General features: G+C 35.0%; 1 protein-coding gene across 1 annotated transcript in view; it reads right to left on the reverse strand.

The window, feature by feature from the left end:
• The window catches only part of LOC141448503 (uncharacterized), a 573566-nt gene that overhangs the window by 9011 nt on the left and 538278 nt on the right, over positions 1–26277 (reverse strand). Inside the window, exons 15-24 of the mRNA XM_074116881.1 lie at positions 9794–9976; positions 6977–7174; positions 6180–6664; positions 4960–5094; positions 4732–4807; positions 4465–4638; positions 2775–2864; positions 2445–2657; positions 562–708; positions 261–474 (exon numbers count right to left, since the gene is read on the reverse strand). Of these exons, the coding sequence (XP_073972982.1) occupies positions 261–474; positions 562–708; positions 2445–2657; positions 2775–2864; positions 4465–4638; positions 4732–4807; positions 4960–5094; positions 6180–6664; positions 6977–7174; positions 9794–9976 (1915 nt within the window). The remainder of the gene's footprint in view (positions 1–260; positions 475–561; positions 709–2444; positions 2658–2774; positions 2865–4464; positions 4639–4731; positions 4808–4959; positions 5095–6179; positions 6665–6976; positions 7175–9793; positions 9977–26277) is intronic.

Consider the following 26277-nt stretch of genomic DNA (forward strand, 5'->3'; position numbering starts at 1 on the left):
CGTGATATTGAAAATATGTTCCTAGACTGGAGTGCTGGATAGTTATCTTAGATTTTATCTGCCGTAGGACGCATGTTTCGGAGTTGGATCCATCATCAGAGGTAGACTAAGTAGTTAGGTGTTGAGACTTCGATTCCTTTATGTTTTCGTCACACACAAGCTTGTGACTTAAACGCCCGTATCCAGTATGGCTTACAATATAAAAAAACATGGCGTCCTAATCCATTCACTCGCTACCAACCATAAAACAAAATATTTACCTCTATTTTTGAGCGCTTGTTTCCATAATAAATTCGACAATTCTTCCGTCCATGCTTGTTTAATCTCTTCTGATATTGACTGTAAGGTAAACGTATCATTTGGTTTCCGTTTTCTAAACCATATTTCAAATTTTGTATTACTATCGCCAACTTTTGCTGTCAATCCTATATCCGACGTTTTGATACTATGCTTATAAATGTACAGGTCGAGGTTCTGAGGGAGAAGTAAAACAAAAACACACAAAATAAGTGCAAGTACATAAAAATAAATTCAAAATTAAAACGCCGATACAAAACTAACCTTATGATCTGGAAACCTTCTTGCTTTGCTAAATAGAATCAATTCCTCGAATAGGAATACATGTCGGTAATATTTCTTACCACCTTTACCCTGCCATACTAAGAATTCATTTTGTCTTAAAAGTCTGCCTTGTTCTTTTACATTAACCTGGAATTTAAACAAAATTATTGAGTTTGAACATAGTTTTCCCTTAGTCTAACCCTGTTGCAAGTTCCAAATAATTCTGTTTTATAGGGAAGGGATTAGCTATGAGGTTAGCATACTGGACTCCCACGCGGAGGTCCCGGGTTCGAATCCAGCAGCTGACCCTTAGATTTTCTCTTCCTAGGAGCTTCTTACAGCTCACTGTCCGGTGATGGACAGTGTTGTCTGTAACGAGAGAACACTGTCCGGAGGCCGGCAGTGCACTGGAAAAAGCTCCGGGCGCTAATGACCTCAGCTGTTGATGCGCCAAAAAAAAAAAAAAAAAAAAAAAAAAAAATCTGTTTTATTTCAAACCCAGAACAGCTGATTTAGTTTGTAACCGTACACTAACTACACTGAAATGTAACCTTAAAGGGAAGTTTACCTTAAAAAACCTTCTCTGAAAATTGCTCTAAAACTTTTTTTTTAGGGGGGGAAAATGAAGAAAATAAAAATTAGAAGTAAAAAGAAAAGCGGGAGGGCTATTTCCGGTAATGTGAACAATCCCATTAAGAAAACTGATGCTTCTGGGTTGAGCATTGTCTTCAAAATCCATGTTAGAATCTAGGTGAATCTGTGCGATAAATATGTAAGTAAATGAAATCAAAATAAAATTAGTTTAACAGTACATAAAGAGTATTTGTATTTCTGTGGCTTGGTGCAAGAAGTGCCAATGTCAAAAAAAGGATTACGAGTGTACGTTCTCTTTGGTTTACCTGGAGGGGGGAAATATTGATGCCAAATTTTGACATTGGCACTAGTAAGTTTTAGTAACTCAGTTACTACTTTGAACTTGACTGTGGCACTCCTTGCAAGAAAAATTTTGATGGTTAATATATTGAAACAGATTTTTTACTCATTTTTACCAAAATATGACATTGGCACTTCTTGCACCAAGCCAGAGATTTATATTACAGAAAGATATGTTCCTTGAAATATAAGGGGATAGAATGTCTCACAAGAAATGGCACTTTACCTGGAATAGATCCTTTCCCATTTTCCAGTAGGAACCTTGGACGAATTGTCCAGGCAAGAAGACTTAAAATAAAAACTTATAAAGTTAAAAAAAAAAAGCCGTCTTAGAAAACTGCAACAGTTCTGTAAATTGGTGGTTCCAGTTTGGCTTTATATGGACCCAAAACCTTATTGTGGCATCCTCCAATGTCCCTTAACCAGTTTGGGCGTGTTTGACGTGTATACACGTCAAACCAAATCTCAAATACGGTGCGTTCGACGTGGTATACTCGTTGTGAAAAATGTAAAATTGCCATTAACTAAATAAAAACTCGAAATTTTAATAAAATACAATAAGAATATCATTTGGCGGGATGTTTCCTTTACCTTACCCCAATAGAACTGCCAAGTATCTTATACGGAGGGGGTTGGTAGGAGTCAGCCAAATGATAAGTGGTTGGTACATGTTCGGTCTCCGCATTAGAGATTGGGAATTACGCACACAAATAAAAAACTCTCCGCCCTTAACTGGTTAATAAGAAAATATGAAATATGAACTTCCTGCAATTTTCCGTTTTTGAATTTACTATGTAAACAACTGGTCAAATTGGTTTCCCCTCAATGCGGTTATTGATAAGGTAGTACCTCATGAAATTTGAAAATCTGTAGTATGATGTGACCAACACTTTCTTCTCCTATTGGTTTAGAAAAAGGGGAAGTAAAAAAAAAAAAGGAAACAAACTTACGTCACAGTCTCTCAACGAATCCATAGCCAACAGATCGTTTCCATGTCTCAACTGAAATCTAACCATATTCTCAGCATCTTTCAATTCTTGTACATCTTGACGGGCGGCTTTCATCAGCTGTTGTAATAGTAGAGCATATTTGCCCATCCTTTGCACAGGTTTCAGTAGATAACTGGCTAAATCCATACGATCACCTAGCTCTAGTTGTTTTGTCTAAAAAAAAAAAGAAAAATAAACAGTCCATCAAGAAATGTTTGAAGATGGAAATTAAAGAAGTTTAAGAGATAATATGATTTTTATGGCAGGTTGATCTAAACCCAAGGCACTTACTTTAAAGAACACAGAACCATATTCTGACATCAGGGCGTCCGATTTGGGTTTATTCTTATTGTATAAAGCGTACAAATAAAATTTCTTCTCCTAGAAAAAAAAAAAAAAAATCAATTTACAATTATTAAATTATCATCTACAGAAGAGGACAATATGGCAACACTCGAATCCCTGGGCACCGAGGAGCGCATAGATCCTCCAGATTCCCCCCCCCCAACCAGACCCCCTTTCCCGAAAACAAATTACTTGCCCCCCCCCCCCAGCAAGTAAGAAAGAAGGCAGAGACGACCCACACTTTAGGAGGTGCTTAACACGAATAATGTGTAAAAAGATTTTGTTCCAAATGAGACATCTTGGAGAACACGAACAAGAAGAAGAAACACACAATCAGAAGCTGCTTAACTATATATATATATATATTGCAAGCAACTCCAGCTTAATTTATCAATCTGGAAACAAGAGCACTACATTCATTAAAATCACCAGTAAAACTTACAAGTTTCAGAAGATGAAATTACATGATTGCCTTAAAAATTAAGTAACATAAAATGATATAATCTTAAAACAAAATAGAGTAACAACAAAAAATAAAGTTTTCATTGCGCAAACATTAAAAATAATCCAATTTTGTTATGAAGGATAAACTAAGTACTAGTCTATCCACTTTCTCTATAATTTTTGAGATTTTTTAAAAAATTTAAAGCCGAAAAAATAATTCAAAATTTATCAAGGACCATCACTTTTCAAGATATCTTCTCATCTTTCACTGTTGGAAATGATCCAAAAGAAGTCAATTGATGATTAACATCAATCATTGATGATGAACATAATTTTTCTACCATTTTTGAGTTGTCAATTTCCAAAAAAAAAAAAAGATCACTCGCTCAAAACTTTTCAAAATTGAGATATTTAGGTAACAGTTTGGGTATTCAGAATATTCTTCTCTAGCCATCCGAATAGATAGATGATCCAAGACCACAAAACTAGGTTCCAAATTTCCTTGAAATACACATTTGAAGATAATGGGGTAAGAAAGTGACTGAACGCACCCAATATTCTTTTACTGAAACTGTATTCGTCTGAGTGCATTTCTCCTGCCTGAGAAACAATGATAAAAATGCCTCCTTTTCCCAAACATAATCATTCTAGTAAAGAATATTCCTCCTTTTCCCAAAAAAGGATTCTGTATCCAAATAAAAATGCTAAATATTTTCTGAACTCACAGACTGACGACTTGGAGACAGTGCGAGAGTAACTTTTACTTTCAAGGCCGGAAGGGCTTTACGCATCCAGACTTTACAATCAAAAATACTACGAAAACTAATTAACGCTCCATTCTACATTTCTAACCTCACCATCCCATAATGATCTCAAAATCCCTTTCATCAACGCCCTTACTAAAACTCGTTTCTTAAACTTTCATTCCTTTACAGCAGTTCATCCTAATCCTTTAATTGAACACTTTACTTCTTCCACATTACCAGGTAAACCTCTAAGGAGATTGAAGAGAAGATGGCCCCGCGACCTACTCTCCTCATAAGCAGCCAATAACAATACTAAAAACACGCCTACTGATTACAATACTAAGAATACTACGTAGACAGAATAAATTTGATTCGCTCTCAATGCTTACTAATAAAATAACAAAAAAAATATGTAGAATTGAAAAAAATCTAGATTTTTTACTAACATGTCTAAGGAAACACTGTCCAACATGTAAAGGACTTTGTTCACATCTTTCTAGTTCTTGAAGAAAATATTGACTGTGAAATTCGAAAATTTTCTCAATATTGCCGAATATAACATTCCTCTGACCTCGCAATGCCTGGGGTATATCTTCGCGTACGAGCTCAGGGATGTAATTCTGGAAGAAGAAGAAGAAAAAAGGAAAGAAAATGAATAAATATTTAAGAATAGTAAATAAAAAAAAAACAACAAACAAAGTCATTAAACTAACCTCAATAACATATTCTAAGGATCTAACATAATCTCGTTCAGTTTGTATCATTTCCTTCATTATAAGCAACATTGTTCTGCAAATTAATGGAATCGATTATTACTATCGATATTATTGGTAATTGATTAAACTATTTTGAAAACATTATTCCTCCCCTCACATCATTTCAAAAAACATTTTTTTTTATAAAAATACATTCATTCAATTTCTGTGTAAGCACTGCCTTACTTTTTCGTTTTCAATGTTTGTGTACCACATTGTCCTTCCACTTCTACAGAAAGATCAGAATGTAGATGGCTGTTCACAGGTATTGGAGTGATATTCTTGCTACAGCAAGCATCAACTTCTTCAATATCTTCACAACTGTGCAGAGAAAAAAAAAAATGGTTGTTTTCATTGGAATTTGTTAATCTAAATAAAAATAATAATAAAATTGACTTCAATCACAAAATTCAAACTTAAAAGACATTCTGTTGATGGTTAGGCTCTAATTATCGTAGCACGCAATACCTTAACAGTTTTGTATTGAGTCAGCAAGACTATTTAAATCTACCTCTGACGATGGATGAATCTCCCAATTCCGGGACACAGAAGCAATGAATAAGCTTGTGCTATATTATGGCTAAAATTAACGATTACTACATATTGCTTAAACTCTGGATTTTTGAAACACATTTACTTTTTAACATTTTTACTGTGTGTAAGAACGTACATCTGAAATGATACTTTAAAGAAAAAGCAAAAGATTGACAACAAGAACTGGTCATATTCACATCGATAACTAAAAAAAATAAATAGAAATTCTGGATCGATACTGTTTATAAATAATATCTAAACAAATAGGTTAGTTGGCACATATGAATAACTTAAAATTATCTTTGATAAAAATACAATTTAAAATAAAGACGACTAAATTAAATAATTGACAAATCTTAAAAAGAAGATACGAAAGGACAACTCCTAAAATTACTAATTTTCAGTAATAGCGAAAAAAAGGTCAGTCAATTTTAAGAATCACCAAAAAAAGACTGTCTAAAAATACTTCAAAAAAATTGATGAAAAATACTTCAAGGACTTTTTTAAGTATAAAAAATATGAAAAAAAAGCCTCTGAAGATGGCCATAGGTAGACTGAAACGCAAAGCGATGTAAAAGAGGTATTTAAAGGAAAGTAATAGAAAAGATACTAGTGAAAGTGATGATTAATGCCCCCCTAAGAAAATTCATTCAAGGTCTAAAACTATGGAAAATTAAATGGCAAAAGAAAACTACAGCCCATCCAGTGGAAATATCATTGGAAAAGAATTTTCCTATAAAAATATGATGGTAATTAAATTTCCTATGTGTCTATGGGTAAGTAATCTCAAAACCAACGCAGTTTTTAGAATATCTCAAGAAAAGTAAAGTAAAGAAGCGTGATGTAACTTATAGCAGGGCAAGATTTGTTACCTTTTGTTGCCAGTATCCGAACCATCAGTGGTGTTATCAGCTGAAGAGCTCAGTTTATCATCGTCGTAGAAACAGCCTTCCTCGGTGGCCGAATATTGCCAAGTGTTAGATCTTACTAAACCAGGCGGAGGTGGACCCATGGCTGTGCTGTTCATGATGATACCACTGGCGGCGGTACGACTTTCCGCATTGGCGTGCTCTTCCTCGTGCAGTGGACCCAATCCTGTGGGAGTAGTGACCACTCCGGTAGGTCTAGAGCCGCCGCTCAGGCCGCCTGCACCACCCTGGTGTACCCATTCTTCAGTGTTGGCCGAACTAGTACTACAGGGAACAGACTTACGACGAGAACCGATAGGTGTATCGCTGGTAGACGTTGGTAGCGTAGTAGCAGCTGAGGCACCCCATCTTATGCTGGATGTGGAGTCACAGGTTCCAAGTACGGCGCGGATTTGTTCAGCTGTTTCTTCACATCTACATTGCGCCACCTGCAAGAATTAAAATAAAACATGAGTATTTCTGTTACTTTAAAATGAATGGCGAACTCTCCTAGTCTTTAAGAATATTGATTTTTCTGTAGCCACATAAGCCTTACAATAATAACATTTTGACCATGAGAAACTTACACTAGATTATAGTAAAATGAAAAAAAAACAAACAAATCTAACTTGGAGAGGTCTCGTAGTTTTTCCTTCTTTTGCAAAGAGAACCAAAATAGTTGTTTAAAGAAAATCTGTGTTTCATAACATTGAGATTAGGTCGCGTGTGTGTATCGATCTGATCATAATCAGAAAAAATACCTTGCACTGATGTAATAATTTGTCATTATCTAATTTGGTAGCCAGCGCAATCATTTCGGCAAAATGTTCCGGGCTGGGCTGTGGATGCGCCATCAAGTAGTGCCTCAACTGTTTCACCCTTGGCTCCGGATTCTGACAGTCATCCGCAGGCTTTACTCGTGACATATACTTCATCGCCTCTAAAGCCCATTCGTAGGCCTGAAATGAATAAAATTACATTGTTTTGATTTAGTCACTTAATTAAGTTTTAAGTATTAATTTTATAATTATTTTTGCCAGTACCCCAAACCATGGCTGTATCCTTGAGTAGAGAATATTGACATACACTCACTGTGTCTCATTTCTTCACTACACAATCTGGGCTAAGAGATATTACATTGTAATGAATGCATCATACAGAAATGTTTTAAAATACAGCAGTAAAGTAAGCAAAGTAAAGTAATCGCCTATTTTTTCAGGCGGGGCTTTACGTCCAACTACCAATTAGGTGTCGTGGACGGAGGCGACTAGCAAACATACTTTACTATAAATTTCTCATATTAACCATTAAATAAAATCCAAGGCCTAGACCTGGGGAATCGAACCCACTAAACCAACAATACATTTTAGCTTTACAGGTCTCGCCTCTAACCGATCGGCTACCGTGGCGAAAATACAGCAGTGAGAATACACACAATTACATTTTTTTTCCCCCACTTGGTTGTAGAACCACCTCCAGGGATTCAGAGAACAGCGGAGAAGTATGATCCCTTGAAAGAAGAGGTTTGCCAAGGAATCTGGAGTTTACCAGTTCTTGGAACAGGATTACACCTTCCCTAGGAGAGTGGACACTCAATCTGGCTTCCGATTCTTTGAGGTTTTCCTAGTAGATAGGAATCGGAATAAAAATGCTGGTGGATAACAGGAGTAGAGACTTTCCCTCCTCCTGTGCTGTTTCTAGAGTTTCACTGTAGATGTAGATACCAGGCTTTGGAAGAGAAATATACCCTAACTGGAAACCCTCTTTTCAAGCAGCTTTATTAAGAATACTTAGACAGAGCAAAATGATTTAGCTGCAGGAACTGGTTATTCATGATCTACTAGCTCCCACTTCCTTCCTAGAACTTCCCTAGAGAACCTGGGTCAGTACTTTCATTGTCCAGGGATGATGCAGATTAAGTGAGTTCATCTTACACCAGTGAGAAGCAACACTGATATAAGAGGTTACATTAAAACAAAATATTCAGCCACAAAAACATTCAATAATTAGTAAAAGAAAGATTTATGCGCCTTGAAGATAGACCAGAGACACTAATGGGGCTAAAAATCTTAGCTGTCAATAAAGAAAAAAAAGGTAATAAAATAAATATAAAAAAAGGGCTGAAGAGAGTTAGTTTTTATACCTAACTTAGATTAGAGATAAACGCTGACAGTATGCGTGCATACTCAACTTTAATTTAAAAAAATAAAGTCAAACCATTAAAGTTTACAAAATAGATAGTTTATAAACCAGGAAGTTTTCTTCTAGCGAAACTATAAACAAACTTCTACGTTTCAAGTCCCTACCACAAAAAAAAAACTCGAAACTATAAATCAAAAAGAAAGTCTATTAAAAAACCATTTTGTAAATATTAATGATATAAAAGTGGGCTTAATATACTTGTGTAAAAATGATAATACTTAGTTTGGAAACTAGTTAATTATGAAAGGTTTGACTTTACGCTGGGTTAACATTCATTGAAAGAATTCAACTAATGTTGAAACCCGTTCTTGCCAGCTGGGCATTCTTTAAAGAGAGTTAAAAAAAGGAGCAAAACTTATCTAGTTACTGTTATATCTGAATAGTCATGAATAAGGCACTAAGTGATTTATCTCCTACACAGCATGCACTTAATGTCAGAAGTATCATTAAACGTCATAGTTAGAGACAGCAAATCTAATGCGGCTGAAAAGATTGCCAATCTTCTACGAGTTAAAGAAAGAGGACTAGACAGTATGTTCTTCTAATTTTTTTTTTAAAGTCACATCTATTATGATCAAACTGGAATACCTAGATTTACTAAAAAAGTTAAATTGTGACAGAAAACTGCGAGTAGCACAGTTTGTATTCAATTCACTCTAAAGAAATCGTAATTTTATGAACCTTATAAAAAAATATATGCTTAAATTTTGTAAAAATGTATTTAGGTACTTAAAAACCTACATAAAACGGTTTGAAAATCTTTTTTTCAATACGCAATTAAAATGTGAACCATAATAAATTAAAGAGAAGTTATCTCCAAATTAAAGAAAGTAAATACACAAAACAAGAACTAGCATTCAGTCTCAAGTAACAGATAGTGTTCAACAACATAAATTCAATACCAGTTGAATTTAAATTGTTTAGTAAACAATAGCTGATCATTTTAACTCATAATCAGCCATGTAGCTGTATGAAAAATGAGCATAATTAAAAAATTCGTCTTCTGCACAAAAGAATACAAGTTTACAAGAATACGATTGCATCACAATATCCTAGCACGAAATAGGATAGAAATAGCTCTTGGAGCTGAGTCAAACAACCTATAATTAGGAGAAAATTCCAAAAAAAAGATCCAGAAATTGCCAAAAAATAAGAAAAAAGAATTGACCCTACACATTAAGTAATAACCTTAACCTCCTTGTAAACTGGTTTCCATTCCATAAGGTTACCACCACCAATACGTGTTTTAATGAAAATACATTAAAATAAACATTGAAAAAAAAGAAAAAGAACCTAACCTTTCATGAAAATTTACCATAAATAGAATTCACAAAAATTAAACTAGGGCACATACAAAAAAATAATAATCTACATACCCTATCCAGCAGATAGAAACAACGTGAAGTATCTTCCAATCTTTCTCTTGTATCTTCTAGACGAGTACTGAATCCACGTAGATGATTTTTCAAAGATTTGGCTAAATCTCTTAAACTGTTCGAACCCGGACTGGAACATTGTACTGCTTCTTCTAATAGATCGCTGCCTTTGTCCAGATGGCGCTAAACACAGATAGAAAATAATCATTTTAGAAAAAAAAAAGCAAAGGTAAAAATAATAATAGTAATAATACTAATAATAACTTAATTCAAATAATGTGAACGATCCCGAATTCCACAAGTTGAAATGTTAATACATGCATACCTAGTTGTTAGCAAATGTTACGAGTTAAAACTAACCTTCACCTTTTTCAGGGATTGATGGTTAATTAAAAAGGTTATTAATTAATAAAAAAGAAACGAAAGTGTAAAAACTAAACTCAAAAACACAATTTAAAACCATCTAATTAATTGGAAAAATAATACTAACATGATTTTTCTTATAAGATCTATTCAATGATAAATACCACTTAATATGTTCATTTGGTAATTCCATACTAAAACACAGCAATAATAATTGATACAGAAAATTTAATTAAAGTTCAAATGTAACCGGCTATAATAAAAGTTAAACACTAAGCAGAAACCTCAATTATTTCCTAACCAGTTCAAAGTTTACACATCAGTTTGTTTATCTAAAAAGGATATTTTTGAAAAAATGAATACACGAACCGCCTTTACTTACATGTTTGTATTCCATCATTTGCCAATAATGTACATTGGTTAATCTTCATCAGTATTTAGAATTTTGTGAAAAATTAGTTGTTACACAATAATTATGACGAACATAAAGTAAATTCAAACAAATAACTAATATAAAACGGCGCAAACTTTTCCTTTTTTGATTCACTTTATATTTTTGGCTAGACTTCTTTTTTTCTTCAAGTTATGGTTAAAGGTTATAATTTTTCTGATTTCAATGTTTAGGTCAGACCTGAGTGGTAGCATTATCCTGGGTAACATGATCTTGTCTACAGCATATGGAACTTTTACATTTACAAAAATTGTACATTACACTGAAATTACATTTTAGCGGGGTAACCTAAATGTTATTACTTCACAGAATGTCCCACAAAGAATATTTATGGATGAATTATTCGAGTAGTTATTGGTTAAAATGTACACATGTAACGTTTAAACCAAGTGCAATGGTAATCGCAGACAATTGTATTAAATTTTATTCTTACGCAGATATATTCCTAAAAATCACTTTTTGGTACATGGGGTTCCCAAAACAGATACAGCTGGTGGAAAATTAGTTGTCTAATATTAAGACATTATCGCAATACTTTTCTTTAACTTGAATACGAGAAAAATCTGATGTTAACCTTAATGCCAGTTAAGATTTCAAAGATTACAAATATTTGCACAATATAAGGAAACAAAACTGTGTCTAAAAAGTTGGGGACCAGAAATATACCTATGTTAATAAGGAAGACCTTATTTGAGAGCACAATATGACACTGGGGTGATATCAGCTGTATTGAGTTGAATGTTATTGTTCTATTACCACAACGTAAGAACTTTCTTTTCCCATGCATCCTGTATAATGTAAACATTAAATAACCTGCCTCTTTTAAGGTTTTGTTTTGCGTAATATAAAACCACGTTAGAATTTAAAATTTAACTTACTTATTTTATTCACTTTCAATGTAATGAAGTTTATAAATGGAAGAACTTTAAGTGAAGTAACTAGTGTGACTTTCTTTTACTCTGTGAAGTTGAAATAAGGTTTCAGATTCAAGAGGGTTGAGGCTTCGAAAAATGCTGTTTAAAAGTTGAAGTAAATGCACCGAAATCTCAGCAAATGTGGGTTTTTAGTATGAAAGTAAGTACAGGATTTTATAAAACATAACTTCAACTGAGACAAAACAGGCCAGGATGATGGACATTTCACTCTATTTTTCGATGTACTATCACCCCCAATTTTGTCTTTCTCCTTTACGCAGGACCATTTCAGTATTTGTCTGAAATTACAACGCGACCCACAATAAAATTCTTTTTTTTAAGCAGTCTTACTTTAATTAAACATTAAGTTCCACTAAGTTAAACTGCAATAAAATAGAAAAGAAACAAAATCTTGTACTAAACATTAAGTGATGTCTTCTAATTGAAGAGGGAGAGAACACTTCCGTTCTGAATAGGAGACATTTCCTGTTTAAATCGTGTTCCACCAAAGTTAGAAGGAAATTAACCAAACCACGAAAACACATCCGAAATTTGCCTTTCGTGTAGTTATAAGCAAACTCTCTCTGTTTGAATTAGCAAAAAGAATTTCCTTTTCTATTGTTTGGCCAAAGGAAATGGAAGGGCGTCATTACTAAACAGATAAATGACTGGCCATCTTACGACAATTTACTAACACTTAAAGGTATCTTTTAAGTTTCTCCTTAGTAACTACTTTCGAATTTTTAACATTCTTCTCTCTTCTGTAATTAGTCTTTTAAATCAATGACCAAGGTAAGGGACTTACATCAAAAAGTTTTTACTTTAAACATAATTATCCAATAAATAGAATTATCTAGAACTAGGACTTTTTACTGAAAGTAAGGCGTTATCTCAGCTTAATTAATTTTTTTTCAGGCGGGCTTTAAGTCTAACTACCAAATTAGGTGTCGTGGACGGAGGCGACTAGCAAACATACTTCACTGCAAATTTCTCATATTAACCATTAAAAAATCCAAGGCCTAGGACACCGAGAATCGAACCCACTAAACCAACAATACATCTTAGCATTGTGGGTCTAGTCTCTTAACCGCTCGGCTACTGTGGCCGCTTCACTAACTAGACTAAATTAATAATTATGTAAGGTAATTTTTCTAACTCAGAATTTTAACACATTCATTAACATTTGTAAAGAAACATACAATATACTGGAAATAGAATTTCACCAGATAGCTTAATTTCACTCCCATAGAATTTTCCTGCTAAATGAAGTATCTAATGTTCTCAAAATCTATTTGATCTGGGTTGTTGCAAAAAAAAAAAAAAAAAAAAAAATAGTTATAAAGGAGGATTTGCCCTTTATTATAAAGGAAATTTGGGAATTCTATCTTTTGCAGAAAAATGGACAAAAATTGTCAAATTTGGATGTTTTTCAACATTACTCTTTTCGTGCACTATTTGGACGATCAACCCTTATCCCTACCGGGAAGTTTTATTTAATTGTGATTAAGTGATAGCGTATCCAATTGGGTACTACGGAAGCAAGAAGACAATTTGCCTAACAACCTGAGAATGTATCTCACCCCAATTTTTCTCAAATCCCAACATGATTTGGTAATCAGACTGAAAAAAAAAAACATCCGCCATTGCTAATCAATGAACTGGAAGACTGTTATTATTTCTGAAATTGGTTGTACTCTAGCTCTTAGGATGACATAATTAAAAATGTTCAGTTTAGGTTTCCTATCTGGCTACTAAAGACCCAGAAAGAATGGAATATCTAATTTAATAGAGATAGTAGAGAGACTTAATATTTATGTGTTTTTGAGACAAAAAGAACAATTCGATTTTTAGGCGTTACTTTTGTATTTATTTTTATTACATAAATTTAAGATGTGCCAGCTGATGACCACATGCGAATGAACACAGCTGCGGCAATTTGGTGGAAAATGAGATTGATGTCTTTTAAAACAAATTGAAAAATATTAAGCGCTAAAGTCGGGTAGTTATGCAATCAATATACCGAGAACTTATATCCTGAGACTTTATTAATGGTTATGAATGACGATATGTAAGTTTACAGGATGTACTAGGATATGAACTGGCCGCGAGTAAGGGTGTACAGCTTTATTTTCGGCAAAGAAAAAAGCCTAAAAAAAGTTAACATAAATCACGGATCGATTCTCAAAAGTTTTCGAGGTAAAGGTGGCCTTTTAAGGTGAAAGAGTTACGAAACTCTGAAGTAGCATATATCGTACCTGGTGATCTCATAAAAGCCTAAACTAATAACTGAAGTTCGAAATATTCGATTTGATAGGGACCCCCCTCCAGGAAATCCTAATCAAAGCATATATCCAGCGTACTGAAGATCACAGGTTCGAATCCAGCTGCTGGCTCTTAAGATTTACTCTTCTAGGAGCTCCTTACTGCTACTGTAACGAGAGAACACTATCTGGCAATAAAAATAAAACTCTAGGTGCAATGGCCTCAGATGATAAAACAGCATTAAATTAAAAAAAAGGTTACCTTCCAAAGTAGGCGGTCCAAAAAAGGTAAAGAAGTATGCAATAAGAAAACATATTGTGCCAGTTGAAGTTAAAGAATGCTCTAATAGAAAACACAAGTTGACAAGGTAAGTAAGAGAGTAATTGAACCGTAATGAGCCGTAATGACCATGTGTAAAGATAATACATTGCTAGATATGGTCCAGTAGGCGGCTTTAGCACAATAAAGCAATTCACTGCCTCTACAATCTGTGTAACCTCGCAACACACTACTAACACAAACATTCGCCAGCTGTTTAGCCCACTTTCACGCTTAGCTAACCTGAACACAATAAACAAAACCAAAGCGTAACTAGATAGAAATATATAAGTAAGGTACCACATATCTTTCCCAGGCTAACTCTGCTTTTATTGGTCCGGGGAGTGGCTTACTTCATGACGACATCGTCAGCTGACCACACCAAAACACCGCCTACATTTCACTCCTCTAATACGCCAATCAAACTAGCCAATTCATTTTGCTAAATATTTCTAGGAAAAATACGACTTTGATTTTTTTTACCAATTTTTCCCCATAGGTATTTGATAAATTATCTGATTATGCAATAAAAAGTTAACGTCATAAAAACACCAAGAATAAAGGTTATTCCTGCATGATCTTTTCTCTATTGTACTTCTAATGTAATCCAGAATCAGTAACGTTCATAATAATATAGATAATCAGCCCACATAGATAAAGTAAGGTACCACATATCTTTCCCTGGCTAACTCTGCTCTTATTGGTCCAGGAGTGGCTCATTCATGACGACGTCATCAGCTGACAACACTAAACACCTCCCACATTTCACACCTCTAATCCGCCAATGAGACTAGCCGATTCTTTTTGCTAAATATTTCTAGGAAAAATACGACTTTGATTTTTTTAACCAATTTTTCCCCCATAGGTATTTGATAAATTATCTTATTATGCAATAAAAAGTTAACATCTTAAAAACACCAAGAATAAAGGTTATTCCTGCATGATCTTTTCTCTATTGTACTTCTAATGTAATCCAGAATTAGTAACGTCCATAATAATATAGATATACAGCCCATATAAATAAAGTAAGGTACCACATATCTTTCCCTGGCTAACTCTGCTCTTATTGGTCCGGGAGTGGCTCATTCATGACGACGTCATCAGCTGACAACACTAAACACCTCCCACATTTCACACCTCTAATTCGCCAATGAGACCAGCCGATTCTTTTTGCTAAATATTTCTAGGAAAAATATGACTTTGATTTTTTTTACCAATTTTTCCCCCATAGGTATTTGATAAATTATCTGATTATGCAATAAAAAGTTAACGTCATAAAAACACCAAGAATAAAGGTTATTCTTGCATGATCTTTTCTCTATTGTACTTCTAATGTAATCCAGAATCAGTAACGTTCATAATAATATAGATATACAGCCCATATAAATAAAGTAAGGTACCACATATCTTTCCCTGGCTAACTCTGCTCTTATTGGTCCGGGAGTGGCTCATTCATGACGACGTCATCAGCTGACAACACTAAACACCTCCCACATTTCACACCTCTAATTCGCCAATGAGACCAGCCGATTCTTTTTGCTAAATATTTCTAGGAAAAATATGACTTTGATTTTTTTTACCAATTTTTCCCCCATAGGTATTTGATTAATTATCTGATTATGCAATAAAAAGTTAACGTCTTAAAAACACCAAGAATAAAGATTTTTCCTGCATGATCTTTCCTCTATTGTACTTCTAATGTAATCCAGAATCAGTAACGTTCATAATAATATAGATAAACAGCCCACATAGATAAAGTAAGGTACCACATATCTTTCCCTGGCTAACTCTGCTCTTATTGGTCCGGGAGTGGCTCATTCATGTCGACGTCATCAGCTGACAACACTAAACACCTCCCACATTTCATACCTCTAATCCACCAATGAGACTAGCCGATTCTTTTTGCTAAATATTTCTAGGAAAAATACAACTTTGATTTTTTTAACCACTTTTTCCCCCATAGGTATTTGATAAATTATCTGATTATGCAATAAAAAGTTAACGTCATAAAAACACCAAGAATAAAGGTTATTCCTGCATGATCTTTTCTCTATTGTACTTCTAATGTAATCCAGAATCAGTAACGTCCATAATATAGATAAATAAACCATATACCTTTAGGGTGCTGAAATTTTACTGGTTTGCATTACGCTCAAATTTTGAATCGCTATATCTCGAAACCTAACAATCGGAAATAAATGAAACATTGCTTAATTGTAGACACCATTCAGCTCTACAATCGACAGAAATATCAATGAATTTTATGAATTTGGTAAGAAGATATAGGGTGTTAAAATTTTACGGTTTTGCATTACACTCGAATTTTGAATCGCTATATCATGAAACCTAACAATCGGAAATAAATGAAACATTGTTTAATTGTAGACAACATTTAACTCTACAATCGACAGAAATATCAATGAATTGTATCAATTTGGTAAGAAGATATAGGGTGTTAAAATTTTACGGTTTTGCATTACACTCGAATTTTGAATCGCTTTTGAACTGCTATATCTCGAAACCTAACAATCGGAAATAAATGAAACATTGCCTAATTGTAGACAACATTCAACTCTACAATTGAGAGAAATATCAATGAATTGTAAAAGTAAAGAAAAAGTAAAGTAAAGTAATCGCCTATTTTTCCTGCGGGGCTTAACGTCCAACTACCAATTAGGTGTCGTGGACGGAGGCGACTAGCAAACATAGTACTTCACTGTAAATTTCTTTTATTAACCATCAAATAAAATCCAAGGCCTAAGACCGGGAATCGAACCCAGTACCACAATACATATTAGCGTCGCAGGTCTCGCCTCTAACCCGCTCGGCTACCGTGGCGCCTAAATGAATTGTATCAATTTGGTAAGAAGATATAGGGTGTTGAAATTTTACGGTTTTGTATTACACTCAAATTTTGAATCACTATATCTTGAAACCTAATAATCGGAAATAAATGAAATATTGCTTCATTGTAGACAACATTCAGCTCTATAATTGTGCGAAATATCAATGAATTGTATCAATTTGGTAAGAAGATATAGGGTGTTAAAATTTTACGGTTTTGCATTACACTCGAATTTTGAATCGCTTTTGAACTGCTATATCTCGAAACCTAACAATCGGAAATAAATGAAACATTGCCTAATTGTAGACAACATTCAACTCTACAATTGAGAGAAATATCAATGAATTGTATCAATTTGGTAAGAAGATACAGGGTGTTGAAACTTTAAGGTTTTGCATTACACTCAAATTTTGAACCGCTATAGCTCGAATCCTAACCATCGGAAATAAATGAAACATTGCTTAATTGTAGACAACATTCAGCTCTATAATTGTGCGAAATATCAATGAATTGTATCAAATTGGTAAGAAGATATAGGGTATTGAAACTTTAAGTTTTGCATTACACTCAAATTTTGAACCGCTATAACTCGATTCCTAACCATCGGAAATAAATGAAACATTGCTTAATTGTAGACAACATTCAACTCTACAATTGACAGAAATATCAATGAATTGTATCACTTGGAAATATAGTTAAACAGAACAGATTTTAAATTTATTGTAACATGAACTATTATTTACAATAATAGTTATTTCTATCACTCCCCACTATTTTAATAATAGAGGCTGCTTTTGATTACACTATCCTTTTTCTATCGTCTCTGATAAGATAAGAAACCTTGACCTTTCTATAATATTCTTTTAATGTAATATAATGCTTGTCATAAAGAATTATTGTATTACTAACAAATTTTTATTACTGATTGATTAGTTTTCTTTTGCCATAGTATTTTGAAAATAAACTGATACTGTAATTTTAATTTTTTTGTTCGAATTACATAATTTGAACGATTTAAACTGCTATCTAGCGAAAGTTTTGGACGTAGCGTAATATATACTTTTTTTTTTTTTTTAATGGAGTGAATGCAACCGCCGATGGGCAACAACCTGTTTACCAGTACAGGTTGGCCAACTTGACCGGAAGTTGTTATTAATTTGTTTTTATTATTTTCAATTTTGGTTTGAACATGAGTTCATCTGTTGAGTTTTTTTTCTCATATTCAAATACTTGCTCCTAATTGAGATACACTTTGATTTAGGCGCCACGGTAGCCGCGAGCGGTTAAGAGACTAGACCCGCAATGCTAAGATGTATTGTTGGTTTAGTGGGTTCGTTTTCCCTGGTCTAGACCTAGGATTTTATTTAATGGTTAATATGAGAAATTTATAGTAAAGTATGTTGGGCGGTTAAGAGACTAGACCCGCAATGCTAAGATGTATTGTTGGTTTAGTCGGTTCGATTCCCCAAGTATAGGCCTTGGATTTTATTTAATGGTTAATATGAGAAATTTATAGTAAAGTATGTTTGCTAGTCGCTTCTGTCCACGACACCTAATTTGGTAGGCGATTACTTTACTTTATTTTTTACTTTTTTTACTCTTTGATTTGAGTTCATCCCTAACCAGTTGGCCAGGCATTCAAATCTCCTTGAACCGTTTGTTTTGGTACTTGTTTTGTAGAGTTTATAGATATTGTTCTTTGTTCTAGGCCTTGCTTCTTGGGGTTTCCTCGCAGTGGTGGTGGGTGGGTGGGGGAAACCATTGAAGAAACTGGACGTACACAATACGACGACATTCCCCTTAGATCTCTCTTCCTGTAGTCATTGCCAAAAAACAGATCCTTGCTTGTTCTGATTCCTGAATAAAGTGGGAACTCAGGGTTGGCTTTTTAACCCCCTACTTATTCCTGCCAAAATGTTTATCCTACCCACCTAACCCACTTACCGCTTCACCCGCTTCATGATCTGAAGTTTTGTAAAAACTTTTTAAATATTTAAAAAATTGGCTAAAAAATTTTAAATTTTCCTTTCTTTAAAAAGGGGGTGGCTTTAAGTGAAAAATCCACTTTTCTTAAGGGATCCCGGCGGGCCTGTTGGCAGTATCTAAGCCTAAAAACAATGTGTTGATGAAAATACTATCCCTTGGGATTAAACAGTCGCGTAGCTTCCCTACCGGACTCCAAGGCTATGCCGACTCAAGGCTGAGATTTATTTTGAAAAAAATATTATATTACTTTTATTGGCCTTTACAACAAACATTTCTACAAGCAAATGTAGATTTCATAAACAAAAAAAATTAGTTTTAAATTACTAGCTAAACAAAACAAGCAAAGCCTGAACGATCAAGAATTATATTAAAAGACAGCCGTTTTTTTTTTCAGCCTTCTGCGTTTGCGCAGTTTTAACCTCCAGTTATGATTACTGCTTTTTAGAATTGAGCATCAATAGGTCATTTATTTCAATTACTCCTACAAGTACTTCGAAAATACGAGGGCAAAGTGTTCATTCAATCACAATATCATTTTGAACTTGTATGTTTTATGTACACTATTCGTTTTCGGACAAGTTTTAACCATTTTAGACAGAAAATTATCATTGTTTTTGAAAATAAATTACTGTCGTAATTGGGAATGGCCGAGAGTACGACTTTTTAAGATTTTAATGGATTTGACGGTGCAGCATAAAAAAAAAAAAAAAAAAAAAAATGGTTGAGCCAGGAAGTTGCGGATTCATTACGAAATTTTCCGGTTACGAGTTGATAACTTTTCTAGAGCCATGTGATGATAAAAAAAAAGAAAGAAAAGCAACAAAATATAAACTATCAATATTTCAGCGAAATTATTGGCTAGAAATATAATTGGGCTAGCCGAATAACATCTAGGGCGTACCGAAATAGTGTCTAACTGACATTACCTAACAGCAGTAGGAAGTAGTTTTCAACTTATAATCCAATTTATTTTAAATAACACAAGATTGCCTATTTTTTTTTTTTTTTTTTAAGAATAAAATCAGGAAAAATTAGTTATATCTATTTTCAATATTTATTGAAGCAAGCAATAATTTTGGCCGACCAGTGAGCGCTTTATAAACAAAAATAAAAATAAGTACTTGGAAGTTTGTTTACTTAAATTAGAAATATTATTACGTCCAACTACCTCAATTAGGTGTCGTGGACGGAGGCGACTAGCAAACATACTTTACTATAAATTTCTCATATTAACCATTAAATAAAATCCAAGGCTTAGACCCGGGGAATCGAACCCACTAAACCAACAATACATCTTAGCATTGCGGGTCTAGTATCTTAACCGCCTAACACACTTTACTGCAAAATTTCTCATATTAACCATTAAATAAAATTCAAGGCCTAGACCGAGGGGAATCGAACCCACTAAACCAACAATACATCTTAGCATTGCGGGTCTAGTCTCTTAACCGCCTAACATACTCTACTACAAATTTCTCATATTAACCATTAAATAAAATCCAAGGCTTAGACACCGGGAATCGACCCCACTAAACCAACAATACATCTTAGCATTGCGGGTCTAGTCTCTTAACCGCCTAACATACTCTACTACAAATTTCTCATATTAACCATTAAATAAAATCCAAGGCTTAGACACCGGGAATCGACCCCACTAAACCAACAATACATCTTAGCATTGCGGGTCTAGTCTCTTAACCGCCTAACATACTTTACTGCAAAATTTCTCATATTAACTATTAAATATAATCCTAGGCCTAGACACAGGGAATCGAACCCACTAAACCAACAATACATCTTAGCATTGCGGGTCTAGTCTCTTAACCGCCCAACATACTTTACTATAAATTTCTCATATTAACAATTAAATAAAATCCAAGAACTAGACAGCGGGAATCGAACCCACTAAACCAACAATACATCTTAGCATTGCGGGTCTAGTCTCTTATTAACCGCTCGCGGCTTCCTTTTTGGCGCCCCTTAACGGATATATTACTAAAAAAACAAAAACTCTGTGAAAAGCACTTAACAATGGTGTAAACCGCTAAGTATATGAATAGTAACTGCTTTAACATTTCAACAACAGCTTTTTAACTATGACCGCATACATTCTAGTGAAAGTCGATTCTCTACTTTGGCTTGGGCAGCAAGTTCGCATCATTGCAACACCTAGATCGACTCCTATATTCCATAGACTATTGGGAAGGGGTAAAGTCCTACCTGTGCCGACCTTAATACAGCACACTACTCGATTCCTTCATTGAATATAAATACATTCTTCCAAGTTTTTCAAAAGTTCATGTGCGTGACTCTCTATAATATATGTACAGACTAATAAAAATCTCCCAACTTAACCATCTAGTGGAATACAAGAATATAGTTTAATGCTCAACACAGTGGACTCTTATTTACGGCCATAAATGGTTTAAGTACAAGAAGAAGAAGAAGAAAAATCACCCTCTTGTTGTACAATGATTTGAAAGTAATTTTCTAAAATTGAATCAATAGGAGAAAGTGAATCGCCTGATATGGTATCGATTTTAAACCTATAGAATAAATAAGCTGTTTTTATAAATCAGTAAACATCTGTTTTCTATAGTTAATTTTGTTTTTATAAACCCGGGAAGGTAATGCCCGAAGAAAATAAAAACTGCTGGAAACTGTAGCGACTTGAATGCCTCCAGGATGTAGCAGGGTGGCTGAATGGATGGGCAGAAAAAAATGACCTTAAAAGGATCGGAATACGCTACCAATGAGCTCTGTAGATTATGGTCCAACTGCATGCCCACTACAAGAAAACTACGTGGTATCCCAGCCTAACAATACTCAATACAAGGCCTACCAGAGATGGTACGATCTATACCAAACGATGCCCGGGCAGGCATAGGATTTTGCTTTGTTGGGGGAGATAAACCAAACGCGCTCACAGAGTACAAGCGTAGCCATACCCTGACTAACGTCGGCTTTTTGGAAGGGGCATGAACTATTCTAGAAAGTCTCTAAAGTTACCAAGGAGTTACCCTAAGGAGTTACTTAGGGCAGCAAGGAATGGTACATCCTAACTAATTGACTCCTGTCACTTTATGGGACATCAGAGAGCTTTGGGTCATTCCTATGGACTGGAGAAGATACATATGTTATATTCGCCCGTGGGAGGGAGCTCCCATGTTTTTTTCCTCTAGAAACTTCCAAGAACCTGAGTGGAGATTGTCTTATCATATAAAAAGATCTGTTTGGTTGTAGTGGTATTGACGATATAGAAAACAATTGACGAAAATTATTTACCCTAATTATTAACAATTGTAGGCGCCACGGTAGCCAAGCGGTCAGAGGCGAGACCTGTAAAGCTAATATGCATTGTGGTACTGGGTTCGATTCCCGGTCTTAGGCCTTGGATTTTATTTAAAGGTTAATATGAGAAATTTATAGTTAAGTATGTTTGCTAGTCGCCTCCGTCCACGACACCTAATTTGGTAGTTGGACGTTAAGTCCCGCCTGAAAAAATAGGCGATTACTTCACTCTTTTATTAACAACTGTAATTTTGTTTTATACCGTGGTTGACCTTAAAGATTGGTACGTCTTCTGACCTCAAACACAGTAAATTGTAAAGGTAAAGGTAAATTGTAATCTGTTACTGTAAAATATGTTCCACAGCCCTGAAGATGACCTAGTCCCTAGGTCGAAAGCTTGGCATTATATAAATAATAATAAATAAAAAAATGACTGAATTTAGGTATACGAGGTCTGTAAATTAAGTAATGAGACTGATTTTTTAATTTTTTTTTTATTCAAAAAGAATTACAATTCTATATTGTCATCTTCAAGATAACTTCCTTCTGAAGCCACACAGCGCTGGGAAACGTTTCTTTCACTCCTCATAGCAGTCTCGAACTCCGATACTGGAATAGCCTTCAGCTGGTCGGTTACAGCCGTTTGAATGTTTTCCGACTGTCCCAAAATGAGTTCCCTTGAGGTGATTTTTTCAACTTCGGGAAGAGGAAAAAGTCACAAGGACTGAAGTTAGGCGAATAAGGAGGCTGAGAAGCCACAGGAATGTTTTTTACTGGCCAAAAACTCGTTTATTGAAATTGAAAAAAGCAAGGATGGCGAAGTCGAAGATCAAATGCATGCTGATCGTCCACAAAGAGTTTCTACCTTAAGGTCAAACGGTCAATCAACACTTTTACCTAAAGGTTCTTGAAAAACTTCGAAAAAGAGGTCATTCGTGTGAGTCCAAACATCAAGAACAAGTGGGTGTTGCATCACGATAATGCTCCTAGTCACACTCAGGCAATTTCAATAAACCAGAGTTTTTGGCCAGTAAAATCATTCCTGTGGCCCTTCAGCCTCCTTATTCGCCTGACTTGGAGTCCTTGTGACTTTTTTCTCTTCCCGAAGTTGAAAAAAATCACCTCAAGGGAACTCATTTTGGGACAGTCGGAAAACATTCAAAAAAGAATATTTCCGGTGAAAAACAGAAATCGAAAATCTGATACAATGGCAAGTACTTCCTTTTAAGAGAAAGTGACAGGTGGGACAGATAAAAGATTAGATCCCCAAACAATTACTTCCGGCAAACAAAAAAAAAATTCAATTTCTCAAAATTGTATGCAATCTTTATAATCCCATCTTATTACAAAAAAATAATGTGCACTTTCAATAATGCAATTTCGGGGGAGAACTTTCAAATGTGCACAAGAATTTCTTGTAACATAATTATGCACTTTCTATTATGAGGACAGTTTTCAGATGGGAAGGGGCCTTATATCAATTATTGGTTACATGCACTTTTCAATAGTTGAAAATGATAAGTAAAATTATCAACGATGTCCATGACGTAACGGTTGTTTAGAAGAAGAAAACAAAAATTGTTTACATTCAGGAAACGGAAACAGAGTAGCCAAACTTTTTTTTTTTACAGATTACAGTAAATTAACATCAAAAGAACCGAACTAACAACCTTCACAGTTTAAATAACTTTTTTTTTTATTTAAGCCACACATTTTATGATTTTTGGGAGGGGGTCCTCTTCCTGAGATTAGTGGGTTTTAGAAAGGAAAAAATGTTCTATAGGTCTAAAGGGCCTACAGCACGAGGTGTGGCTATTAAATAACGAGACTGATGCTGCTACAGAAGAACTATACATGCGCTAAATCCTAACGACAGACAGCTGTGCAGCGTAAAGCCTTCTCTTTCGATTGCGCAGCGCCGCCTCACGTGTTTGTAGAGAAATCTGTCTGACCGGAACCTGACGTGTTTGTGTAAGAGGTGTTTAGTTTCGTTTTGCCGAAAACACAGGGATACTACACAACGTAGTAGAGCAACGAATTGTCATGCAAATTTCTCATCAAAACTTGGTTAAAACCGCTACTGAAACTTATCTTTTATTAAAAGATGTTTATGGCTATGAATGATGAGTTTTTGAGTGGTTACAAGCGTTTCCAAGATAGCCGAGAAAACGTCGGGAGATGATGACCGCCCGGGTCGCCCTTCCACATCCAAAAACGGATGAAAATATCGATTATAATTAATCAACATTACTACCGCGTGAGGTGCTTGCTTAACTCCGTGAAAAGAGTAAGGGAAAAAAACCGACCCGATTTGAAGGAAGAACAAGTCACCGGGGTTCTCCATCAAGACAACCGCGGCGCCGGCTCACACTGCATTGCCTGTCAAGACGACGTTTCTAGCCAAGTACATCCCAGTTTTATAGGCCATCCGCCTTATTCGCCTGACCTGGCGGCCCCATGTGTCTTTTATCTGTTCCTCAAAAGTCAAATCTGCATTAAAAGGAACACGATTTCAGTCCGCTGTGAAGCTGTGAAAGAAAAAGCGGCTCGTGTCATGCAGGAGCTGAAAGAAAAAGGACTTCCAGCACTGTTTCAGAACAATGGTAAATTCGCATGGAGCGTTTTAGGGATAGGGGAGGGGTGTATATTGAAGGTGATAATAACTAAATATATATAAATTTAAAATAAAATGTTTTACAGCAATAGTCTCGTTATTTAATAGCCACACCTTGTATTCAAAGCCTCCTAGATAGTTCGACCCCACAAAAAAATCCTACAGAAAGACCTTATGCCAACGAAGAACCTCTTTGCTTCCTTCTTGACAGATATAGTTTAATAAGAGTAACAGAGGGCACACCTCTTTTCCCCCACTAGATAGACGCACTACAACTAACTAAGGTTTACTTCAGAAGAACTTAATACAGAAGATTTTCAATTGTAGATTAAGTCTTTACATACCACACAAAGAAGATGGAGAAGAACATCATTCTGGGGAGGGTCATCAGGTCACCGGAGGTAGTTGATCGTTTGACATAACAGTGTGACATGAGTGGAACAGTCAGTGTCAGTGGCCACGTCTGGTCACAAGTTTTACCGGAGTGGTACTGGAGTTATAAAAGACCATGGAAGGATCTACTCATACAAATGTGTGCACACGTTCACAGGATACTAACACACCTATGCGAAAGATTGAATGTAGTAGAGTCACATACTACTGGCTCGCTTGACCGAAGGCACACCCTTTGTACTTACCAACACAACTTATAGTTAGCTTGAATGGAGTTTCAAAAACTAGTTCTTTCACAAAACATTTTATAAATAAAATACCTATATAGTAAACCTATACATAACCTTGCCTTCGGCATTCCAAATGATGCTGCAACAGCTTGTCCTCGTTACAAAATTTCAGTAATGCCTATTTTTTTCAGGCCGGCTTTACGTCCAACTACCAAATTAGGTGTTGTGGACGGAGGCGATTAGCAAACATACTTTACTATAAATTTCTCATATTCACCATTAGTGATCCTAGACAGTGAATCGAACCCACTAAACCAACAATACATCTTAGCATTGCGGGTCTAGTCTCTTAACCGCCTAACATACTTTACTATAAACTTCTCATATTAAACATTAAATAAAATCCAAGGCCTAAGACAGGGGAATCGAACCCACTAAACCAACAATACATCTTAGCATTGCGGGTCTAGCCTCTTAACCGCCTAACATACTTTACTATAAACTTCTCATATTAAACATTAAATAAAATCCAAGGCCTAAGACAGGGGAATCGAACCCACTAAACCAACAATACATCTTAGCATTGCGGGTCTAGCCTCTTAACCGCCTAACATACTTTACTATAAACTTCTCATATTAAACATTAAATAAAATCCAAGGCCTTGACCGGGGGAATCGAACCCACTAAACCAACAATACATCTTAGCATTGCGGGTCTAGCCTCTTAACCGCCTAACATACTTTACTATAAACTTCTCATATTAAACATTAAATAAAATCCAAGGCCTAAGACAGGGGAATCGAACCCACTAAATCA

Source organism: Rhodnius prolixus, unplaced genomic scaffold, assembly GCF_049639745.1.
Source record: "Rhodnius prolixus isolate KJV_2025 unplaced genomic scaffold, Rpr scaffold_2, whole genome shotgun sequence".
NCBI classification, from domain to species: Eukaryota; Metazoa; Arthropoda; class Insecta; order Hemiptera; family Reduviidae; genus Rhodnius; species Rhodnius prolixus.